The sequence below is a fragment of the Pavona decussata genome, unplaced genomic scaffold, assembly GCF_977016875.1.
Source record: "Pavona decussata unplaced genomic scaffold, jaPavDecu1.1 SCAFFOLD_468, whole genome shotgun sequence".
Classification (NCBI taxonomy): domain Eukaryota; kingdom Metazoa; phylum Cnidaria; class Anthozoa; order Scleractinia; family Agariciidae; genus Pavona; species Pavona decussata.
The window spans coordinates 1,276,639-1,302,001 of record NW_028145806.1 but is presented as its reverse complement, the minus strand read 5'-3'; the positions used below and the strand labels follow the sequence as shown (position 1 = coordinate 1,302,001).

The 25,363-nt window shown below is 38.1% G+C and overlaps 1 protein-coding gene across 1 annotated transcript in view; it reads right to left on the bottom strand.

Moving 5' to 3' along the window:
• Positions 1-6,641: 6,641 nt before the first annotated feature.
• The window catches only part of LOC146450367 (uncharacterized), a 38,263-nt gene continuing 19,541 nt past the window's right edge, over positions 6,642-25,363 (bottom strand). Inside the window, exons 8-16 of the mRNA XM_085100417.1 lie at positions 24,958-25,293; positions 23,972-24,152; positions 23,351-23,556; positions 19,883-20,067; positions 18,835-19,251; positions 17,501-17,712; positions 17,213-17,253; positions 9,090-9,186; positions 6,642-8,234 (exon numbers count right to left, since the gene is read on the bottom strand). Of these exons, the coding sequence (XP_084956543.1) occupies positions 8,033-8,234; positions 9,090-9,186; positions 17,213-17,253; positions 17,501-17,712; positions 18,835-19,251; positions 19,883-20,067; positions 23,351-23,556; positions 23,972-24,152; positions 24,958-25,293 (1,877 nt within the window). The 3' untranslated portion in view covers positions 6,642-8,032. The remainder of the gene's footprint in view (positions 8,235-9,089; positions 9,187-17,212; positions 17,254-17,500; positions 17,713-18,834; positions 19,252-19,882; positions 20,068-23,350; positions 23,557-23,971; positions 24,153-24,957; positions 25,294-25,363) is intronic.

Sequence of the window (25,363 nt, the reverse complement as noted above, 5' to 3'; positions counted from 1 at the left end):
TCCCAGATTTCTAGTACTCTTTACAGGTTCAATGATGGAGTCCCCAACCATTATAGAATTGATGTTTATTTTGGACAGCTGACCACGAGAGCCGATAATCAGAAATTCAGTTTTAGAGTCATTTATCATAAGATGATAAGAGACCATCCAGGCACGAATATCAGCGACACACTTTTCAATCGTACTAACTGCATTATCCTGAGCCAGCTGTGATTCCGGTTTAAAAGAAAAATAAATCTGGGTATCGTCTGCAAAGGCATGTGCAGATGGAAAGTGTTTTCTTATGACTTCAAACAATTTAGATCCATAGAGAAGAAAAAGGACTGGGCCCAGACAGCTTCCCTGAGGTATTCCACGAGACAAGTTGAATTCATCAGAGAGATTGTTCTCTATAACAATGCATTGCTTCCTTTCCGATAAGTAAGACTGAAACCATAGACGAGCAGTGTCCGTTACACCAAAATCGCGTTCTAATGTATTCAACAGTAAAGAGTGGTCAACTGTATCAAATGCTGCACTAAGGTCCAAGAGAACCAAGAGAGTAACTTCTTGCTTATCCATATTAAGCAAAATGTCATTCTGGACTTTAAGAAGGGCAGTCTCAGTGGACGAAAAACGACGATAGGCTGACTGACAATCCGGTAGTAGAGCATTTTCTTCGCAATGACGTAGAAGTTGATCGACAACAGCTTTTTCAACAATTTTCGAAATAAATGGAAGGTTACTAACTGGTCTATAGTTCTTGAAATCAGTATCGCTTCCAACCTTCTTTTGTAAAGGAGTAACTAGTGCAGTTTTCCACTGATCAGGTACATAGCCTTTGGTCAATGAGTGATTTACAAGATCAGTGACTTTCCGAAACATGTCTTTCAAATTCAAAAGTGTGTGTATTTTTCTCGAATGTATAATCATAGTAAAGTTGAAACTATCCACCAAGTTGAAACTATTCTAAAGGTTGGAATTTGTTTCTCGAGTGTTTTTTTTTTGGAGGGGGAAACTGCCCTATTCCCCCTCCGCTAGCTACGGCCTTGATATAAATAGTTCAGTTTAACATTGTGGGGATCGAGGACGCATAATCTGCAGTTTAAAGAAGGCATAATGCATAAAAATCATATCACTTCATCGTGTACTGTGGCGTAATCAGTGCACAATTACGCGAAAGGAAAAACAAAATGTATTAAAGTTTTTACATACTGAGTGAGTAGCAAAAATGATCATAGTCTATAGAGTAGAAATAAAATGTAAACAACAAATTTATAGATAAGAATGATGTATTATTCAGTAATAACACAGGCAAACTCGGAAAAAGAAATTCAAAGTGCTCCTATCCGGAGCCGAACCTAAGACCTTCCGATTTCTAGTGCAGATGCTCTACCACTGAGCTATAGGAGACTCGTGGGAGCTTAGGCTATTAAACTAGGTTCTTGGAACAAACATCCTGCATACTGCTAGGATTGGAATAGCATTTAACATTTTTTTGCGGCGGGACGGAGGATTAACCCAGCTGACCACATTTACTCTGCAGCGTATGACAATCAGAACCTGTGCTCAAGGCATGTTATCAACATCTTGGACAAAAATTGCCAGATACCTTAGGACAGTGTATCTGCTGGGGTATCTACATTTCACAACTTGTCTTATTGTGCAAACTATAAATCTGAAATTTCTTTGCAAAAGCTGTTCCAGCTCAAAAGCATTATCAAGAACAATTCAATCTCCTTCAGAGCTCAGATATCAGTTTTCCTCTAACCCATTTGTGAGAGAATTATATGAAGCCATGGTCACTAAGTTTTTATGTGAATTCGCTGGCTGGAGTATTGCTGTTCAGCACCCTACCTCTTTTTAAGTTTCCGTTCTCACCCCATAGTTTGATAGACAAATCTAAATGAAATATTATTTCACCTCTTTCTTCAAAATGATGAGATTCATCACCAAGCATCCCTATTGAATTCATTTGGCAAAGTTGAAGAGCAAGGTGTTGCAAACATCACCTCTAAACTTTTCACCATTTTGAGGTAAAATTGAAAAAGAAAAAAAATATGTTTTAGAGTTTATGATAGTTAATGGGCAAATCAGAAAATTGGATTACCAGACCCCCATTGCGACTTGAAGTTGACAAAGAAGTTAAACCTGTTCAAATCTGTTCAGCAGCCATTGAGAAGAGTTCCTGAAGCTTTAAGAACACCATTGAAAGAATACCTTGATGATCTTGAAGCTAGACGTGTCATAGCGAAAGTAGGTAGGCAAACCGAATGGTTGAATTCTGTCGTGATCGCAAGAAAAGCTAACGGTAAACTCCGCCTTTGCCTGGACACTAAGCCCTTAAGCAAAGCGTTAGAGAGGTGCCCATTTCACTTTGCCAGATATTGAAGACATACTGTCTGAGTTGGGCAAGGCCAACATTTTTACTAAAGTCGATTGCAGGGATAGCTATTGGCAGATAAAGCTAACAGAAGAGAATTCCGTACTTACGACCTTTTTCACACCTTTTGGCCGGTTCAAATGGAATCGTATGCCTTTTGGGATTTCTTTCGCTTGTAAAATATTAATTTTAGACTCGCTCACATGAAGCAGCTTAAGGCCTAGATGGAGTATATGTAATCGCGGATGACATCCTTGTGGCAGGCACTGGAGACGCGATGAGGGATGAGATGGCAGATCATGACATTAAAAGTAGGAAACTGTTTAGGCGATGCCATGCGCCTCTATTGTTATGAGGACCACCCGGAGGTGGGTCCTACCGTTTGGCTATCCAAAGCCCCGGGTACGTTGCCGCCGCCTCCGCCAGACGTCCCACCTTCTGTGTTTGCTGTTACGTAGCGTGTGACTTTCTGGAGTGAGTGACTGGTCAGTCTCTCTCTCTGGTCTGTCTCTGCTTGTCTTTGTTTGTCTGTAATGTTTTCTCCTTTGTGTCCGTGGTGTGGGACTCTCTGTGCTCGGTGTCCTTCGTTGGTCTACTGTACGGGTGTCCCGAGTTTCCGTTCCGTGTGCCTTTGGGTACAATTTTTGGTGGATTCTTTGTTTTGTGTTGCCTTAACTTTTGTGGAGGCGGGGTTCGACACTCCGGCGAAGTTGGTGGCCTGGTGCCTCTCCGTTTGAGGTTGAACCCACCCCTTAGGCATTGCACTCCACCACCTGGGTGGGATTAGACGGTAATGTCTGGCAGGCATTGTACTCCCCCTACTGGGGCCTGACCATTGGCTTTAAACACACACACAAAAAACATTGGACGTCTCTTAACCTCGGAAGGAGTAAAGACAGACCCGTCCAAAGTTGAAGCAGTGCTTAACATGGAGAGGCAGACATATGTAACTGGTGTTCATCGCATTATTGGTACGGTGGGTTTACCTAGTCTCACAGCCTCTCAGACAGCTCACTAAGAAGGGAACAGAATTAACATGGAAGTTCATGATAGAGCATTCAGAAAGATCAAGGAGATGGTGACAGCCCCACCACTGCTGAAGTTCTATGAGCGAGAGAAAGACTTAGTCATTCAGTGCAATGCAAGCGAAGGGAGCTTGGGTATGAGGGGTCATCTCCGCCAAAATCCAGTTTCAAATTCTATTATGGAGAACCTTCCAATTTTATTACGTTTTATCAATTTCTTTTCTCAAGACAATAGAATAGAAATTGAGCAAACAGAATAGAATTTAGGAAATCAGAACCGAAATTGAATCAACAGAACGGAATTTAAACATCGAAAGCACAGCGGGACAGAAATTGGAGCAACAGAACAGAACATGACGCATTTCTAAATTCTGTTCTGTTGGACAACGAACCGAGAGGAATCTGGGTATGAACCAGTTACGCGTTATAATTTATGAAGACTTTTCGCGCTCAAAGAAAATTCATTCCATTTTAAATATGGCTGCTCAGTGTGATGGTACTGATCATGGTCTTCCCGCTAGATGCATTTCTCTGCTTCAAGAGGTTAAAGACCTCATCGAGGCGCAGGCCTCGGACAACGCAAGTCAATCGGCCGGCGATGTGCGTCCGTCGGGCGACTCAGGCCCCTCGAGCTCGTCGTCTGAGGCCACTAACCAGACAAACCAGCAGCGCGTAATGAGCAACTTTCGCTTGCTGTTTGCGCCATACTCGAGCTCCGCCGGGGCAGTGGGAGATAGCAAGGGGTGACAGGCCTGCACGACTTCTAACAATGGAATCATTTTTGTAGTGCAACCTCTAAGCGGCAGGTCTTTGCTCCAAAGAGATTACAGAGGATGATTTTGAGGCTGCAACGATATAATCTAGACGTCGTACGATACAAGAAAGGAAAAGAGCTGTATATCGCAGACACCTTAAGTCTGTATTACCACAAGTTAACAGAAGCCACTCAAGATCACGGAGAGCATGTCCTGTTAGCACGTCTACTTTAGAAGAGGAACTTGAAGTGGAGCAATTCAATCAAGAAATAAACCACTTGTTGATGAACGAACACGAAGCAGAAATGTTCCGCGCGGAGACAAAGAACGATGAAGTTCTGCAAGCTGCAATCTGGATGGCCAGTGGACAAGAGAGAGCTACCGCCGACGGTGGTGGTATACTATAATGACCGTGATAAATTAGTGATTGGCTTACTCTTCAGGGGAGACAGGCTTCTAATTCTAAGACCCTTCGAAAGCGCATGCTACAGACACTGTTGATTAAAGACTCAAACAACAGCTATGGTTCTCCTGGATCATTCAATCTTGCTGTCATATCCAACAAAGAAGCCGATTTGATATACAATAGCATGAACAAAAAAGCTGGGTCTTTACAAGTTGCTGGATTTGGTGCGAAAAATGTTCACAAATCTAGCCTTCTATTCGAATTAGAACAACGCTATGTTCCAGGCTTGTTTGGCCTTTTAATGTAAACGTCCCGACAAATAGAAGGGAACCAATATTTATTTGCATCACATTTCATATGGGCACTTACTGTAGTTAGGTTAATACTTAATAGAACCGCATGCAAAGAAACCTTGCCAGCAACATCGTTTCACGACATTAGCTGTTTTGAAAGCTACGAAATCCACTGTTGATCAACAGCAGAACGCATCCAACAACTACAGGCTCTTCAAGTTCTTCAACAGAAAACAATATAGCAGAATCGAATTAACTAACAAATTTTACCTTTTCCTAGAAAACGTATGGCAAGCAAACTTGCTTTCTGTTTTCTATCACCATTGCCTCATTGCCTTTATTTTTTGTAAGTACCACAAAGGCTACAACAACTCCTCACCGCTCTATTGCGCGTAATCGTTCCCCCCACCCCCCTTTCCAATGTTGTTAGCTAAGCAATATGAACATTGAAACGGGGAGAGGGGGGGGGGGGGGGGGGAGGCTAATTGTTATTCTGTGAATTCTGTGAGTAAACAGTGATAAGCCGATGCCCTGGATATTCCACAACGGTGTTCTATTTCTTTAACAGGTACATCACCTTCTTCATGAAGGAATTTTACATATGCTTTTAGCTCTGCTTTGATTTTCTCCTTAAAAACCATGTCGTTTTACTGAACAAGAAATTCGATTGATGAATTTCTTTACTTTAGTCATAAAACGTAACTTTAGTAATAACAAATATTCCATCCAAATCTGCACGCTCTACCTTCTCTCTCCTTCTCTTTCGAAACGAACAGATCCATTTTTTTTCAATAAATTTCAGCTCGTTCTAAATCATCTCCATAGCCTCTGAACTATATTCCATTCCATAGACTGGAAAGACTGTACCAGTTGGTTCAAAATAAGAGCAACTGAACACCTTTTCATTGACGTGTGAATGTAAAATTACAAAAGTTGTGATGAATATGAATACAAAGGGAGAGCAATGCATTGAAAAGCTAAATAGATAAATCTAGTTTACGTGGACAATACAGCAAATATAAAAGACATAAATCTTTGCGAACGTTTTTCTCTTACCAAATCCAGCAACTTGTGAAAATCCAGCTTTTTGGTTCATGCTATAGTATATCAAATGTGCTTCTTTGTTAGATATGAAAGTAGGATTGAATGATCCAGGAGAACCATAGCTGTACATAATTCCTCGTTTCAATTGTTTACCGCAAGAAGTAGTGAAAAGAGCAGTCTGTCTGTCACTCTGTCCACTAGCGTCACAATGTATAGATAATTCTTTGCTGGGACCAAAGTAGGCTCCGAAAGGAGCCTGCAACGCGTATTAACATCCTTGAGCTTTGTGTCAACCAGTCTTACGCCTGTACTAATACATTAAATCATGCCAAGAATAACTGTGAAATCATTCATTCTTAAGGTGTACCTGCCCGGAGTTGGAACTCATTTTGGTGCCAAGGTTTTTAGCAGAAAAGCTACTCTACTGAAATAGATAAATACATACGTGCAAGACAACTGCATGCCGCATAGTGATCCTGATTTTCCCCGATCCAGTCAAATCTTGGTATTATTTAGCTATCGACTATTTTTACATTGAATAATGACATCTTGAACCTTTAACTCCCTTATTCTACTTACGTTTCGAAACAATCTCCGTCACGGGAAGATAGTTGAAACGTGATAGCATGGATGGAGTGAAGGAGCCGGGCTTAGCTTTAACTATGACAACCAAAACTTTTGAATGGCAGTATACATACCAAAACACACCTTTTATTTGTTGTTTTCATTTGTCTGCTCTATAGCTATAAACTGTGGTTATTTTTGCTACGCAATCAGTATGTAAATAACTTGCTAACTATATTATGTCACGTAAAAAAAATTAAATCGAGTAACATTCATTAATTAAAATACAATTTTATGGGGAGTATCTTCAAAGAATCAGAGGACAGGACAAAATTTGAATTCCCTCAGTAAATGAAAGAGACAATCCACAGAAGATCGACAGAGAAATATATCATCTGGTCCAGTTTCAATACATACAGTGATACCAACGATAACACAAATTTTTGTTTCACTGATCAGATGCCGAGCGAACTTCTGACAAATCCTTTAGCTTCAAGTTTCTTGTCACAGGTTGCAGACATTTTGTTGCCTCATGGGTAGGCTCACGGCCATGGATATGTTCTAAGATAACAATAGTTTTTATAGCTACTGTGTTTGTGCTACTAAAGGAAATATGGGCCCAAAAAAATGATTTAAATTGAAAATTACATGGTTAAAAATCGTAACTGGCAGGAGGCAGACCAGCTGGCATTTTGGGTTGTTCATATCCGGTTACTTTTTGAACTACATTAAGTCAAAAAAAATTACGTTTTGCGGTAGCGAGGTTGCTACATTTTGTGTCAAAAGTTATTACCTTTTTTGTTGTGACAATACCTCTGGCATCGGACTAACCGAAGGACATTACTGCCGTTGTATCCGGCATAAGACTGAATGGGCACATTTTCAGGACCCACAACCAGAACTTCCTAGTTATATGGCCCTTCAATATAAATGATCTCAACTTTTTATGTCTTATTTTTTTAAGAGTATCAACAGAGTGCATCAATATTAAACAGGATTGGCGTGTAAGATCTCATACTATCTGCCTAAAGCGAGGACCAACTATGGCAAATTTAAAGCTAAAGTTTGGAATTCCTTTGAAGAGTCATTAAAATCCAAGAGTCGTACCTGTTTCAAAATCCTCTTAAAAGAATCGCTTACTGACTCATTGATGTACTTTATTTTCCAGTTTTTGCGTGTGCACTTGCCCTTGTTTATTGTTTAGTTATTTTTGTGTGTGCGTGTGTGTGTGAATGGTAAATCGTGTACTTAGTTCTATGTTACTGTAGGGTATTTGCAAATTTTTCCACTTGGCCCATCCACTTAGCTCGTTTAGCTTGCTATTTCTAAGTGGCTGTGCTCTCTTCCTTAGTAATTTTTCTTTCTTGCATTTATATTAACACTGTATAATTTCTGGGCACGAATAAAGATTATTGTTGTTGTTACCAATTAAAATGTTTTAACATTCATGCCTTATTTAGTGATTATCAATCGGCTTTCTCTTGCAACATGCTCAATTAGAGAATTGGTATAACTTTGATTCCTCTCCATAGGGCCTAAGAAATTTCACATAGCTAAATGTTTTGAATCTTTTCATGACCCTTTTATGGTGTACGGTTTTCCTGGGTACATTCCACTGTAGCATCCTCCTCCGGCATCTCATTGTATTTCTGCGACTCATCCAGCAATTCAGGTTCAAAATAAGGAGTGTCCTTCATCAGCATCTTCTCCAATAATTTTGTGATTTGATCAAATGTAGGTCGCTTACTTGGTTTTTCATTCCAACATTCCAACATCAGCTGATATCTAACAAAGCAAAACATGAAATTGTGAAGTTTGTAGTTTAGGAATTAAAATTTTTATTTCTAGTCGAAAGAATGCGCCTGACCATGGGGTAGTTACTACACTCTACTTAATATTTCAAGAAGAGGAGTCTTCTTTTCAAGGGCGAGAAAACGAACCGATTGACGACTAAGACTGAAATCCGCTAGGGCTGTGCGTGGTTTCTGATGTTCTGTAAAGGTGACTAATATTTAGCAGATATATGTTTAGAGACATTAGTGACATGAGTGACAATGGGTGTGAGTGATATAAATCTTACTGATGCTGTTGACATTATGGAGTTTAAAATGAAATGACAAGAGTGAACAGGAATTGCACTATTTAATATTGGAAAGAAAGTTAGGCCTACACTCTCCCAATGTAAAGTAATTTCGGCAGAAACCGTCTCCATCCCATCCTTGGAAACAACACCAACAGCATGGCAAAAACATGGTTCCCTCACTTTAGGAACACCAGAACTAAGAAAAGAACTTTGAGACTGCACTCCCTCTCAAGTTCAGATCACCAAAAAGGTTTAGTTTGGCCATGTGCATCAAATCTGCCTGCAGAAAAAACCTTTCAGAACTCTCCATCGACGAAGGACGCCATTGGTAAAGTGGAATGACTGGAAACTGACTCGTACATTGTTGGTGGCTTAACACCGACTTGTTGAATGTTCCCACGATGATGATTATTATGGTAATCGAAACAACGTCGATTCGGTCGTTTCGAAAAAATGGCATCTCGGAGCACATGCACATCTATACTTGCCCACTATGGTACTCCCTAAATAAACTCACTTTTAGCGTCGTCAAAGGTATCACCCCAACGACAACTTACACTTCACTAGAGCACGAATCTGGTTTCTCTATGCGATATCCGGTCTTGAGAAGACTGCACAACTCTTTGTTGTTTACGCCAGGATACGGATTTCCTCCTACAAAAAAAGATTTTCATTTCATAGTAAGTTGACAGCTACTTCACTGTGTGAGGCACTTTACCCTGTAAAGTAGATCTTGGGGTTAAATAAAAAAACCGTTATGATGCGTAAACAGTACAACTCTGCTAGCACATTAGCAGTAATAGCTATTTTTTCCAATTATAGATTGGAAAGTGACAGTCTTACAATAGGAATATTTTTGGCAAAAACAATGTACACAATGAATTTCTTCCTTCCCTATTCAACACTTCCATCCCACCCTTAACTTACAGCTACATAGCCCGCCAGCCGGTCGTAACGAGTATCAATTAATCAACAACCGGCAATCAATAAATCAATCAACCAACCAACATACCAATCAATCAACCAACCAACTTACCAATCAATCAATCAATCAATCAATCAATCAATCAATCAATCAATCAATCAATCAATCAATCAATCAATCAATCAATCAATCAATCAATCAATCAATCAATCAATCAATCAATCAATCAATCAATCAATCAATCACTCACTCACTCACTCACTCAATCAATCAATCAATCAATCAATCAATCAATCAATCAATCAATCAATCAATCAATCAATCAATCAACCAACCAACCAACCAACCAACCAACCAACCAACCAACCGATCAACCAATCAATCAATCAATCGATCGATCAATCAATCAATCAATCAATCAATGAATCAATTAATCAATGGAGAGTCAGTCAGTTGGTCATGAAGTCAATCATTCGATCAGCCACTCGCTTAAATGATGGATCAATCCATCTGGAATCAAGAATCAGGCAACCAGACATGAGCGAGTATGACTATCTGTCGTGGGTCGTGGGTAGAGGTCGTGGGTCGTGGGTGTGGGTCGTGGGTAAAAAATATAAATAAATAAAAATAAAATAAAAATATAAGTACAGTTGTCAGATTACTCATTTATATGAAATATTTCAATTACCTGCTAATCCCCTTCCCCACCCCCACAGTCAGTTAAAAGGCGGTTCCACAGAACACAGGCCAACACTTCAATATTTGAGAATTAATTAAAATGTCTTGGGAAAAAAAATGCGAAAGAAAGAAAGGAACAAAATATGTGAAGCGACCTACCCCCGCCAAGTACACACCTAACCCCTTTCCTCCCTCACCCCACGCCAATTCAAAAGAATAAACGGATACCAGAAAGAAACTTTTTTGTAAGAACGTCGATGCTGAGATTAAACCAAAATTTTAAGAACGTATTAAGAACATTCCTCAGACTGAGAGTCAATTAAGCACTTTTTTACTTTGCTAATATGTATACTGTATAAAATCAAGGTAACAAATGTAAATTAACCAAAATACCTAAGGGCATGTTTTGTATAACATTAACAATGGTGACACACATCTCGGTTTGTCATAATCAGCAGTTCTTGATACCATATATCAGCAGGCAATGCACTTTGATAGGTTTCCTGGTCGCGTCCAGTGACTACTAAAATACATGTAGGGTATACTATGTTATTTAAGAACATCTTAAGAACGTTTTCAGACTCAAATCGCGAGAAATATAAGAACGTTCAGCCTCAGCTCCAAAATTAGACGTTCTTATAAAAAACAAACAAAACAACAACAACAAAAAAAAAAACAGGGTGTACTTTACAAAATCAGGATTGCCGTACTGCCCCTCCCCTTCCCCACGGCGGTGTCAAAAAAATCCGTGCTGATGTTGCGAATAAAAATCTAGTGCTATTTCCAGTCCAGTCAGTATATTATTCCGAGTCAAGTCAAAGGTTGGATCGTTGACTTCTTGATGGACCGGAAACAAAGAGTTAAACTTGCTCAGGATTGTCACTCTGAATGGCGCTCTGTGCCACCCGGTGTGCCCCAGGGAACAAAATTAGGCCCCTGGTTATTTCTTGTCATGATTAATGAATTGGACACACCAGTTGACATGTGGAAATACGTGGATGATACATCTTGTTCCAAAATAGTTACAAACGGTTGTGAGAGCAAACTCCAAGAAGCTGTGGATGACCTTTCAAGACAAGCGAGCCGCGATGGGTTCCAACTGAATGAGGCCAAGTGCAAAGAACTTCAAATTGGATTCTCCAATAGCAACCACGATTTTGAACCCCTAGTCCTAAATGGCAAACCCCTTGAATTAGTCACCAGAGCCAAATTGCTAGGCGTGACCATTAGCCACGATTTAAAGTGGAACATGCACAGCTCTGAACTAATTAGAAAATGTTCCTCTCGTCTCTACTTCTTACGTCAACTCAAGAGATCCGGAGTGGCACCAAGTGAACTGGTGCAATTCTATGTGACATGTATTAGGCCCGTCCTGGAATACGCAGATCCTGTATTCCATCGTTCTCTACCAAACTACATTAGTGTAAATTTGGAACGGATCCAAAGAAGGGCATTCAGAATCATCTATCCTGACCTGTCATATAGTGTAGCACTAGAAACAGTTGGCCTACCGAAACTTCATGAGAGGAGAGAAAAGATTTCAATCGATCTGTTTGACGAGATCGTCTGTAACCCCACCCACAGTCTCCATAGCCTCCTCCCTCAAAGGAAGAGTTGTAAATATGCACTGAGACGCAAAAGTGATTTCACTCTGCCCCTATGTAAGACCGAGCGTTTGAAAAACAGTTTTATTTTTAGCCATGTCTATAAGATGTAGATATTTTTCTCATTTCCTCTTTGTTATTATATTTTTATCTATCTATCTATCTATCTATCTATCTATCTATCTATCTATCTATCTATCTATCTATCTATCTATCTATCTATCTATCTATCTATCTATCTATCTATCTATCTATCTATCTATCTATCTATCTATCTATCTATAAAATGCAGACTGCATTTTAAAAGGCGTATGTATGATACTAGCATAAGTAATAAGTTGAAAAATTCAAAATATATCTTGAATTTGACGAATAGACGGTTTTGCTGTCAGTCTGCATTTTATACCCAGTCTACAGTCTGCAGTCTGCATTTTATACTGACCGATCGAGAAATCGGAAACAATCAACGTGAACACGACTACAGCTATGTTTTGCATTTCGCGGCATTCAAAACTAACCTAGCACTTTTAAATTCACGAAAGTCAACCTGGAGTGCACTTTAAAGTACTTTAGGTTTGCGAATTCATATGATACGATCTTCAAGACAGATCTTGCGAGCTTAAAATGCAATGCATCATAAATAAAAAACGAAATACGAATACAGGCGCCTATTTAAGTGGCACTTTCCCTAAGAACGGTCCACTGCGTTTCGGGTCGAAAAAAAATTTGCCCTTAAACTTTGCCCACTAAATCATCTTGGGTCATAAGTAAATGAAATGACTTTAGTTTTCGGAAATACGTTTAAATATATTTTTTACAGGCCACAACAGTCAGAGCGTTCGAGGACCTAAATTTGAGCGTGGCGAAAGTAGGAAGTTGCATAAAATTGAAGAGCTCGCTGCTCGAAAACCAGGAAACGCCACAAAAATTCATTATAATTCTTGAGTCAAGTGTTCCTTCAAAGGTATGAAATGCATGTTTATTTTGATTTGTTTTGATTATTACGGTCACAAAAACTAATATTATTAACCCTCGTTAGAACGCTTTCTGAAAACCGGTAAAAGTACCCTGTCTTTGCCGGCATTTATTTCACAAGTCCAGACCGACCCATTCTAAATTCCAACTGAACTTTGCTAAACAGATGTTAGGAAGCATACAAATATAAAAATACGTTGCGCTTTTTATCTTCCTTGACCACAGCGACTTCGCACTTTTGGTGCTTTTTCGAATGTGAAACCCGCGTTATGCAAATGAGGTTGTCGATCAAATTCAAATTGTTCTAAATCAAGACATTCTTAATCGCTAAATTTCACCATTCTAAATTCACTACACCAAAAAGCACACAAATATAAAAGCAAAAACGGTTTTACCCGTTTAAAAATGCCTAAAACCTGATGAATTATTTAGTCCTGATCTCTGAATGCTATGTAAAAAAATTGTAAACATTGAATATGCTAATTGCGTTGTGTGGGACACTTAGTCCTATATAAAGAAATCTTTCTTCTCGCTGTTTTCTACTGTCGATTTTCATTTTTTTGAAAAGAGCTATTGAAAATTCTTACACGTTTTTAGTATCAAAAACTTGAAGAAATAATTCAGCTTTAAATGGATGAGCACACACTGTGATATGACCTGCACTGAAATCAACAACACTTGACTGTTTTTTTAAATCAATGTTGTCTTACACTCTTGGTTATTTCTTGATTGCCTTTTTGTTTGGTAAATAGCTACTAAAAGGACAATGCTAACAAGACCCTCTTATTTTTCCCTGATCTACGACCAACGCACAGAATGATTTGATGAAGAAAGTTTTGTTTTGCCGGATAGGCATTTTAACGACATAACAGTCCCGCACTGAATTAGGACATAGGTCAAGGTCTTTTAAACTTCTCAGTTTACTTCCTAATTTTCTCTAAATTATTCCATTCAGTTACGAATCAAAACATTCTTAATCGCTAAACTTCACCATTCTAAATTAACTACCCCCTAAAATCACACAGAATAAAACGCATAAACGGTTTTAATAGGTTTAAAATGCCTAAAACTTGTTCGGTCCCGATTTTTAGATACTTTGCGGGGAATTTTTATGCAAATTAGTCTGTCTGCTTAACAGTATTTAGGTTTTAAGAAACCTATTTTCATTACTAAGTTTTTCGTTTATTATTACATTTCCCTTTTTTTACGTCATTCAGTTGGTATTCATAGCTTGAAGGTCCTTAAAGAAATAATTAAAAATATTTCGCTGAGTTTGGCGTACTGCCATCTGAAATCACAAAACACTGAAATTCACAAGCCGACCGGCCTGTACATCCCTCTACGTAAAGTGCCTTTCTCAATACATAGAAAATATAAACTTCTGAACCACGAAAAAAATGATAGGTCGACTGTTGAAGTGCAAGTTGTTATTTTATTACAGTTCGAAAAAAAAAATCCCATGTAGTAATGAGAAAAACTTGAATTCGCTTTTGTAAAAGATGTGATTTATTAATTTTCAAAAGCTGGGCATTGTCAATATGTTGCTCAAAATGAATTGATAGGAACTTCTGCATGAAAGTCGGAAGGAAAAAACTGTACAGAAAAAGAAAGATTTTATAGGAAGCGAGGGAAGGAGAATCTGTCCGTCGCGATGCGTTCCGGTTGCAACCCTGGCGGACTAGGGTCATAGGTAGAGTTAGCTGTTAGCTTGCTCTGAGAGTTTCACTTGAGGCCCTTCGCCGCAAATGCCAAAGCTTCTAACTTGCACTTTTTGTTGTAGATGATATTTCTAGTGTAATGCCTCATTGTTTCTGTAATTACTTTAAAGTCATTATTATTGAAAATTCAACACGAGCTCTCCTCCTAGTGAAGGAGAATCAAATCCCACATTAAGGAGCATCAGTAAAGTATATTGTTGCTGCGTTGTTTTTGTGTAAGTGTAATTTTAAAACTACTCCAAGCTAGTTGACAGGCAGTCCTCTAAAATGCCATAAATCCTCGAATAAGTGCCCCCTCTCGAATACGCGAAGTTCTCTGTGATTATAATAAAAATTGTCCAATTTTATCGTCTTAGGGGGGTTAAGGCCACCCCCCCCCCCCCCAAAAAAAAAAAATTGCGTATCAAAACGAAATTGTACTGCGAAATCCCCCGATAAGAATGTTCATGAGGTATTTTCACATATGCTTCTTAGACTGCGTAGTGCAGTAGCCCGAACATGAGAAATAAGTCCGAAGTCAGTTCTAGAACTTTCCTTGAGTAATTTGACTTTCTTTTTGACCAAATACGATATTTGCTTCTGTGAAAGATACGCCTTAGATCTTACATGCAACTTCGGAAAAGGAATCTGTACAAACATCCAATCCAGGCGCGAGGTGAGTTTAGCTTTGTACGCGAATTCGTACTGATTGATTTAGAGGGGAGGATGGGGGACTAAATTTTCCGTTATTTTGTCCAAGTTCGTAGGTCCTTGTATTCGCCAGGCCAAATATAAATTGACTATCAATATGGCTGTTCATAAATAAAGCTTCGAAAGTGAAAGAGAACAACTTCTCATTAATGAGGTAATTTGAGCCCGAAAATACCGAAAAAGCAATCTACTTCATAAGATGTCCATATTTTAACCTCGACAAGAACAGAAATTAAAGATATTTTATTTGCTCATATCTCTCGCTTTTTCACTGTTACAAGGTAGGATTGTGTAATTCTTGGGCGGCGTCATTGCTCATATAAGTTGAGCAAGTCAAATTCAGATCTCAGATTCCAGAAGTTAATAGTTACACGCCAGTAAGCTTTTTTTTTTCTTTTTTTACAATTAAAATTGTAAGGTGTTGAATATTGCTTATCTTGTATGAGAATAAAATGTAACAATGTATTCATAGCGGAGGTGAATGGAATCATTTTAGAGAAAATTAGGAAGTAAACTGAGAAGTTTTAAAAGACCTTGACCTATGACCTACTTCAGTGCGGGAGTTATGTCGTTAAAATGCCACATCCGGCAAAACAAAACTTTCTTCATCAAATCATTCTGTACGTTGGTCGTAGATCAGGGACAAATAAGAGGGTCTTGTCAGCATTGTCCTTTTAGTAGCTATTTACCAAACAAAAAGGCAATCAAGAAATAACCAAGAGTGTAACACATCATTGATTTAAAAAAACAGTCAAGTGTTGTCGATTTCAATGCAGGTCATGTCACAGTGTGTGCTCATCCATTTAAAGCTGAATTATTTCTTCAAGTTTTTGATACTAAAAACGTGTACGAAATTTCAATAGCACTTTTCAAAAAAATGAAAATCGACAGTAGAAAACAGCGAGAAGAAAGATTTCTTTATATAGGACTAAGTGTCCCACACAACGCAATTAGCATATTCAATGTTTACAATTTTTTTACATAGCATTCAGAGATCAGGACTAAATAATTCATCAGGTTTTAGGCATTTTTAAACGGGTAAAACCGTTTTTGCTTTTATATTTGTGTGCTTTTTGGTGTAGTGAATTTAGAATGGTGAAATTTAGCGATTAAGAATGTCTTAATTTAGAACAATTTGAATTTGATCGACAACCTCATTTGCATAACGCGGGTTTCACATTCGAAAAAGCACCAAAAGTGCGAAGTCGCTGTGGTCAAGGAAGATAAAAAGCGCAACGTATTTTTATATTTATATGCTTCCTAACATCTGTTTAGCAAAGTTCAGTTGGAATTTAGAATGGGTCGGTTTGGACTTGTGAAATAAATGCCGGCAAAGACAGGGTACTTTCACCGGTTTTCAGAAAGCGTTCTAACGAGGGTTAATAATATTAGTTTTTGTGACCGTAATAATTAAAACAAATCAAAATAAACATGCATTTCATACCTTTGAAGGAACACCTGACTCAAGAATTATAATGAATTTTTGTGGCGTTTCCTGGTTTTCGAGCAGCGAGCTCTTCAATTTTATGCAACTTCCTACTTTCGCCACGCTCAAATTTAGGTCCTCGAACGCTCTGACTGTTGTGGCCTGTAAAAAATATATTTAAACGTATTTCCGAAAACTAAAGTCATTTCATTTACTTATGACCCAAGATGATTTAGTGGGCAAAGTTTAAGGGCAAATTTTTTTTCGACCCGAAACGCAGTGGACCGTTCTTAGGGAAAGTGCCACTTAATAAATAGGCGCAGTTGTCAACGAAGTTGCACACTTTACGAAGGTTTTTGAATTAGCTATTTTAATTATTTTAATTATTTTAACCACAACTTTTACCCAGGATTTTTTAAGTTATTTATTTTAGTTGATTTATTTTATTTATTTAATATTTTTTTTACCCACGACTTTTACCCACGACATTTACCCACGACCCACACCCACGACCCACGACCTCTACCCACGACCCACGACCCACGACAGATAGTCATCCAGTAGAAAGACAGTCAATGAAATTGCTTATCAGTTATTCAGTGGATGGTCCAACTAAAGTTTACAAGTGGTTGATATACAGTTCACACTTTTATCGTCCTCTTACCCATTGTAGCAATTTCCCAGAGCAAAACACCGAAAGACCATCTGAAAAAAAAAAAATACAGAACACATGTCCATGAATAGACTGTGCGTTCTAGGTTTGATACGAAATAACACATATTTGCTTAAGAAACTCATAACTACCAATGATGAATCGAGACATCCTAAGCAAGAGAAAGGACGGTGAACAATCCGGTGAACAATCGCGCTACAAAGAGGAAAATGTAACAGTCACACGAACACTGGACAGCATGCTGAAAAAGATGGATACAAGCCACGTAACAACACTTACACATCGCTTTTCGTGGTGTATTCACTGTTAAAAAGTGCCTCGGGTGCCATCCATTTCACTGGAAGTTTCTTCTTTTTATCCATTTTGTAGATGTCTCCGTGAACGTGGCGCATCAGTCCAAAGTCAGAAATTTTGACCACTTTGCCCTCACCAAGAAGAATATTGCGTGCCGCTAAGTCACGATGAATAAATCCTTTACTGGACAAGAAACTCTGTGGTGGCAAAAGTCAATCAATCAATCAATCAATCAATCAATCAATCAATCAATCAATCAATCAATCAATCAATCAATCAATCAATCAATCAATCAATCAATCAATCAATCAATCAATCAATCAATCAATCAATCAATCAGGCAGACAGTGAATCGATACGTAATAAATCGATGAATCGAACGATTTAAAGGCCAACGCTAAATAAATCGCGATGAACGACGATTACATTCTTACTCAAGAAGACGCTCTGCAAAAGCATCAAATACCTATTTAGACAAAGCGAATATATATTAGTCAAGAACCGAGTTTTATCACTTTTGATTTACGCGTGGCATAAATTCGAGGAAGAAACGATGTTCTTAAATCTTTTTTTTATGGCAAAGCGCTTTAAAGGTTAGAATAGGGCGTCAGGTGGATAACCCGGTGATGAAACACTCTTCCATTTTTTTTTTACTTGAACAATGTGTTTCGAGCTGTAAAACGTTAGTCGCAGTGATGCATTAAACTGGTGAAAGCTGTACTCGTTAGGTGTTTAATGTAATGTTTAAAACACGAGCAGCAGTGTTTTATCGGGATTTAAAACGCCGAGTGGTTTTAGACCCGATAAAACACGTGCTGCAAGTTTTTTGAACGGCTTCAAAAACATTCCTGGAAAAGCGTGTGTCAAGAGAGTTCATAACAATGGTGCTTTTGTGAACGTTGGAAACTAGCATACGAGAAAACCATTGAACACCGCAAACTAATAAGGAGGAAGTTTTATCGGGTTTTAAAACCACTGCACCTGTTGTTTTATCGACCATTTGATAGGTCAGTGGGCTTATGAATTATTAATGAGTTTTTGAAGGATCTGATATTGAGAAAAAGTAAATCATTAAGGGAGCAGAAACACCTTCACGAGCTGAAAAAATTAAAGTTGCTAAACGATTTATGACAGGCCTTACTTTTAATATGCAAAAACGAATGCTGGCGAGCGCACTTCTGTAGGTGGTATCTAACGTTTGCGGCATTGCCATAAAATTAAATATGTTGGACACTGGGTTAGGATTACAGTAGAGGGACCATAAGCCAATTCAAAGACTACCAACACGATCGAAAAGGTAACTGACGAACGTTATTTACCATTCCTTGCGCTATTTGCCAAGCGAAACGAAGAAGATCGCTCGCCGGAAAATCGTCGTCATGTGACTCATCTCCATCGATTTCTTTTCCATCATCTTCACTTTCTGGAGTAACATTCCGAGAAGAGCAAGCCATTTGCTCAGCCATCACAGCATGATCCTTGCTTGGTTCTACACTGCAAACTGATTCCTTGATTTCATCCAAAAGTACATTGGTTTTATTAACTGCACTGAAAATTTGCGCCTCAATTGCTTTCAAGTGTTGCCCATCGTTCAGTTCTTTACAGCGCACTAATTCCTCGCTTTCTGTTGTCTCTTCAGCCAATAGCATAACCCTTGAGCCATATTCATTACAAAATTCCGTGTTCTGAACGTGGAGGTCAAATCGTTCGTCATCGTAAACTTTTCGATAGCTTTTCTAAACCGGGAAAATCAAATGAAAAAAACTGAAGTGAGAAAATTGGTTGGTGCAAGAAGAAAAAAAATACCAAAGTCATACCTAGCCTTGCGAAAGGGTGGAAAGATACAGAGCAAGCAGAATATTCTTGTACGCGCTAAGAAACTGGACAGAGTGTGCCTTAGCCACTATTTGTTCCACTTCTTCCACAATCAGTGCTGACCTTCTAATCCAAGAAATCGAGCTAAAGATAAATACACATCCATGCTCTCTATCAAAAACGTGCCCATACTGGCCGGTCAAAAAAGTGTTTAGAATCTTCAAATGACCAATACCAGTAGTATACGCAGAACGCAGAAAAACTGATTGTTAGCTCCTAATATCAAGGCATATTAGAAATATTTGGGTATAATATTTGAGGCATATTTCCAAATACTTGCGAACATCTCCTCATTGCAAAATTTCTGCCGCTGAACCATGGACAGCCCAACCTCTTATTACAAAAACCTCTATATTACGGAGAGTTCGTTTGATCCCACATAGGCCATATTTTACATATAGTATACCTCTGTAACAGACACGATGAATTTTTTTACATCAAAGATTCACAGAGTGACACCTTTACTTTAGTATGTTCAGATATTAACTGCACCTGTTGTCTCTTTTTTCTAAGCCAGTTAAGTAGATCTCCATACGGAAGATATTCCAGCAACAGAAAGATGGGGTCCGAGCTAACCCAAGAACCCAGCATTCTAACAACATTCCGGTGGCAACCGATCGATTTGAAGAGCTCAATTTCCTCCAGAAGTTGGTCCCTCGCTTCTTTATCTGTCAAATCTGAAAACATAATTACATGAACATCATTTTTTTTCTTATGTTCAATCGCGCAATTTCAGTTTTTTAGAATATTTGTACTGGGTTTACAAACTGTTGTAATTATTAACATTACCAAATTCTTTTTCCCCTAACCAAGATAAAAATTTAACCAAACTTGACTTATCACGTTTAATATCACCAATATTACAGATATCGTACATCATTTAGTACATCGATGTTTTGGGAGAAGAGCATTTTTTTCTGCAAAGCAATGTCATTTTAACTCTTAAGAGAGTCTCCGTTAAAAAAAAAGACCGATCGCACGTAAAAATAGATTTCGCTTGTTTCTTGTGCGTTGCAAGGTTTTCGTACAGTTAAAGGAAAACCACAATCGGTTCGATGGAATCTTTTATCTTTTTCCTCTGATCTTTTTATCTTTTTCCTTTTTCCTTTTCACTTTTAAGAGATTTTCGGTTCAACGAAAGGAACGTTGCTGGCAATTTATATCAAGACGTTGGTGTAGCACAACTTTAAAGATCAATTTACAAGAAATTGCAATCTCTGTGCAAAATAAACATCACCGACAGTTATATGATGTCTTGGTTTGTGGATATTTAACTTGAGTATAGTCAGCAGCGAGACTTTAACGGCACCCAAATCGCTGAGCTTTTTCGAACTCCCGAAAACTGCATTTTCTAAAATGTCATGCGCTCTATTTCGATCAAACTAACATGGATACAAAGTATGTACCATACATAGTGAAATTCATGATGGAAAGAAACCTTGTGCCCCTCTGGTAGTGAAGTATTTAAAGCTCTATAAACTTGCCTAATTTCGAAGAATCCCGAATATTTCTGTATTTTTAGAGATTCGTTAACATGAAGTGATTCTCCAGATTTACTTACAGACAGCTCTAAAAGAACCCCGAAATGAAGACAGAAGCGACTGCGATGGATCTCTGGTCAACTGGAAGAGAATATATCGATCTTGAAGTTACAAACTCTCCTTGATTGGCTTGACCCCATTTCTATTGATAACTCGAATTTCGCTCCATGATTCCTCAAGAATAAAAACAATGTCTACAGCCTCCGTTTTGATGTTATGTAGCACATGTGATGGCACAGTGGTGAGAGCACTCACTTCCCACCATTCCTGGACTTGGCGTTATATGTGGGTTGAGTTTGTTGCCTTTGGTTCAGTTCTCGTCCTTTCTCCGAGAGGTTTTTCTCCGAGTTCTCCAGTTTTCCTCTTTCCTCAAAAACCAACACTATTAAAGTCCAATTCGATCGGGAATCTGAGGACCACAGGTTTGTCAGTCTTGACGGACTGTTAAGTGTCACCGTCGTTAAAAATAGTTGATAGCTTCTATGTTTTTCCGCCTTTATACTAATCGTACACTGAAATGTTTCTCCGTCTAAACGATGCACATCAATCAACCACATAATGGGAATGCTTACTATTCAACGCAGCAGGCAATCGCTGACCAAACTCTGAGTAGAACTGGCTCATGAGGCGGTAGTTGCGAGGGCGTGGGGGAATGGAGAAGAATTACCAGATGATTTAGTGTTCGAACTTTACGAATACGAATACGATCGAATACTTCATTCACCGTGGTAAAATACACTAAGCTATAAACTGCGTGTGCTATGTTGCAACACAAAATAAAATTCATACAATATGAAAAAATAGCTTCGATATAAGATATTAAAAACTGTGATAAAAATTATTAAAAGTTGTTCACTTCTTTTACTTTACATTTGCTTTGCTCAGAATTGCAATCGAGACCAGACTCCGCCGTGAAGTAAAAGAAAGATTGTTTGTCCCGTTACTTTTGTCTCCTAGCAAAAACAGATCCAACATAAAATTTTAATCAGAATGGCAACTTTGTGCTGTTAGTACTCCGTTTATACTCTTTTCTTCGTTTCGATTACTCCAGCGCTCAGTGGAGTTATATTTGGTCTGTTTGTTTTTTCAGAAAACGTTGGGTAAATCCCCCCCCCCCCCCAAAAAAAAAGAAAAAGCCAAACAGTTACTTGTTTTTTTGTCAATGAAATGTAGTCTACATGTGGGAGTTATGGAAGTTGACGTTAATTATCTCTGATGTCCTGCATCTGCAAGTAAAGTGTTATCTTAAAAACAGCGAGATGTTTCTTGTTGTGTCTTCATGTCTGAACACTGCTTTTTAAAAACAAAGGAAGAAAAAACCTGTAATATTGTCCAGTTGTCTGACTGCAATGATGAAATAAGGAATCTCCTTAGCAGCTGCCATCTTTGCGAAGAGGCCCTGAAACGAGCTCATACTCCCAAAGGCATGGTTTTTTAATTAATCTAGGGGAGGTGTTGCAAAAATGTGAATATGCTCCCGGCATCGGCAGATACTAGGCAAGTTTTCGAGGAGTCCAAAAGCGGCATGCCAGTATCCTCAGCAAAGCGGTGAAAATAAACTGGTAAAAGGAAGAGATGTAGTCAGCTTTGCAGATGGCTTAGGACATCCCGAAGCTATTTGGAGTCAATGCATATGTTCCTATAGGAACACGTAGTTTTTCTCGACATTTTGTTCGTACTGTTGTCACGTCTATTATCTCATTCTGCTTGATAACTAATCTGTACGTAAATATTGTGTCTAGTTCCATATTTTCTCACGATGATATGAACAAAATTGTTTTTCTTTATTTCTGCCTAGTTCAAATGATCTTTGAAATAAATCAATTCATTAAAGCCATTATTATTATGTGCAGTTAAAAAACGTATTATTATTATTATTATTATTATTATTATTATTATGATTATTATAAAGTTCATTGGAGGAAAAAAAGCATTCGTCATAAGAAGTTAGGGATGCATATACGTACACATTTGATTTGGTTACTGCTTTTAAACATGATATAACTGACCGCGGGTTTTTCATTTTGTACAGAGATTGCTATTTCTTGCGAAGTCGATCTTTAACTTTAAGCTAAATTTAGGTCTTGATATAGCTCACCAAAAGCATTCCCTTGGTTGAATCAAAAATTTCTTTAAAGTAAACAGGACAATTTAAAAGATCCCATCGAGCGGACTGTGTAGTATAAGCACATAAAAATCTTGCGACAACAAACTAACGAAATCTATTTTTTTAACGTGAGATCGGTCAGGACGTTTTAACGGAGACTGCCTGAAATAAATCCACCATGTATTATGCATCACGTACTTTCTTGTGCTACAATATGTTTCACCATGAGAGTTTTTAAATGATGTTTTTCTTCCGTTTCAACCATTGGGTTTCTCGGAAGTAGAAGGCTTTAAATATTCTGGAGTCATTTACCTTCTATCACTTTAACAGCTACTGTTCGGCCTTCTTTAAAGTCGACAGTCTGCGTTCTTGAATTGTAAAACACCTCGATTCGAGGAGACTCTCTGAATATGCCTCTCAACACTTTACCAAATGCACCACGGCCAATCTCTTCTTTGAAGTCGACCTGCTCTGGTAGAACCTCCCATTGCGAAAGGGGGACGATGGTAGACTTCGATCTGTAAAAACAATGTTGAAGCAATTCATCTTGCCCTGGCTACAAAATGCCGGATTTTGGTTACAATTAAAATTTTGAATTTAATTTGTAGCTTCAATAGTATGGTCACTGTATGAATACAATTGTCTAGATATTACTATTATTATTATCATTATCATTATCATTATCATTATCATTATCATTATCATTATCATTATCATTATCATTGTCATTGTCATTGTCATTGTCATTGTCATTGTCATTGTCATTGTCATTATTATTATTATTATTATTATTATTATTATTATTATTATTACTATTATTATTATTATTATTATTATTATTATTATTATTATTTTTATTATCGGTCTCAAATATGCTAGATAAAAATTTATCTGAAGGATAGATATAAATGCTTGGAAAAATTTAACCATTACCTCTTAGGTCTGGAGTTACGAGCCAGTTGCTTCTTTTTAATGGCTTTCTTATAAATCCGGAATGTTACCATGATAAAAGCGATTACAAGAAGAACAACAAGACATGCTATTAAACCAGCAAACTGCGACGGAGAAAGAAGTCCAACGCTCTTTGAAGCTGGAGATGTCCCAAAGATCGAGGCTGAAATGATGATCAGAGGAACTCTTTTTATTTACAGATGCTCAGCTTCATTGCTATGATAGACATAACATCTACACTAAAAATACTCCTCCTGATTGCAGCATTTGGTTTTTCTTCCGAGTATAAATGTTTTACTTACTGAATAATACCTCATCAAACAACAACAAAAAAAAAAAATTTAAAAAGGCCTTTCATGACTTTTTAATTTTTTTTAAACATAGCAAGAATTTGAAACAAAGGGGAAGGACTGAGAAAGATGTCTTTGTCAACGTTTAATGAGAGACTTGTCAGGACACCCAATTCTACGAAGAAAGAATTGTTATCATCTCCCTGACATGCGTGCGCAAAATCAGCTATATTTATCAAATGGGTCATTTCGTAACTGTTGTGGTTGACTTTAGAAGTTTCTCAATCGTATTGGAAAGCTTTTTTCAGTTCAATTATATATTCCCTATCAAAGAAAGCAGTAACAAGATTTTGTTTTACCAGTCTTTCAGTTCTCTTTTGGACAATTAACTTTCCTGAAACAATGTTTTTTTTGTACGCTAAGTAGAAAATTAGGAACATGAGATCTCTTTTTCTTTTAAGGGGAAAGTACAACTTCGTTATGTGGAGCATAAATAAAGTTTACATCCGGGGCCTTAAACTGACATTTAATTCTGAGATGGCTGATGGTCTGAGGAAGCCTCCATTTTTTCATAAGCTCGAAGTTGAAAACTTGTTATTAACCTCGATCGCTCTCCACCCCCCGCCCCCTTCCCCCCTCCACACACAGACCCACCCTAAAAAGATAGCACTAACGTACATGTTGGGAGAAACTTTTCAGGGGTCGTGCTCTTCCTTGTTGTCGCTGTCGATTGTTTGGATCTTTCACTTTGTCCAAACTCATTCCAGGCGGAGACCTGGAGAACCACGTACTGTGTATCGCATCTTATCGAAAAAACATGATGAGTCTTATTAACGTCATTGATTTTGATTTCCTGTTGGAGTGTTGCGTTTTCGTTTGGCGGCTTCTCTTGATAATAAATTGAGTACATGGTCAGTGAACATCCATAATCATCAGGTTTACTCCAGGTGACGCTGATTTCGCAGCTCAGTGTTAACGTTTCAATACTGTTTATGGTAGGAGATGAAGGTATAACTGCAAAACATAAAGTATGTAAAGATGTTATGTTAACGGTGAATAAGGTTATTTCAAAAATCAGGCGATT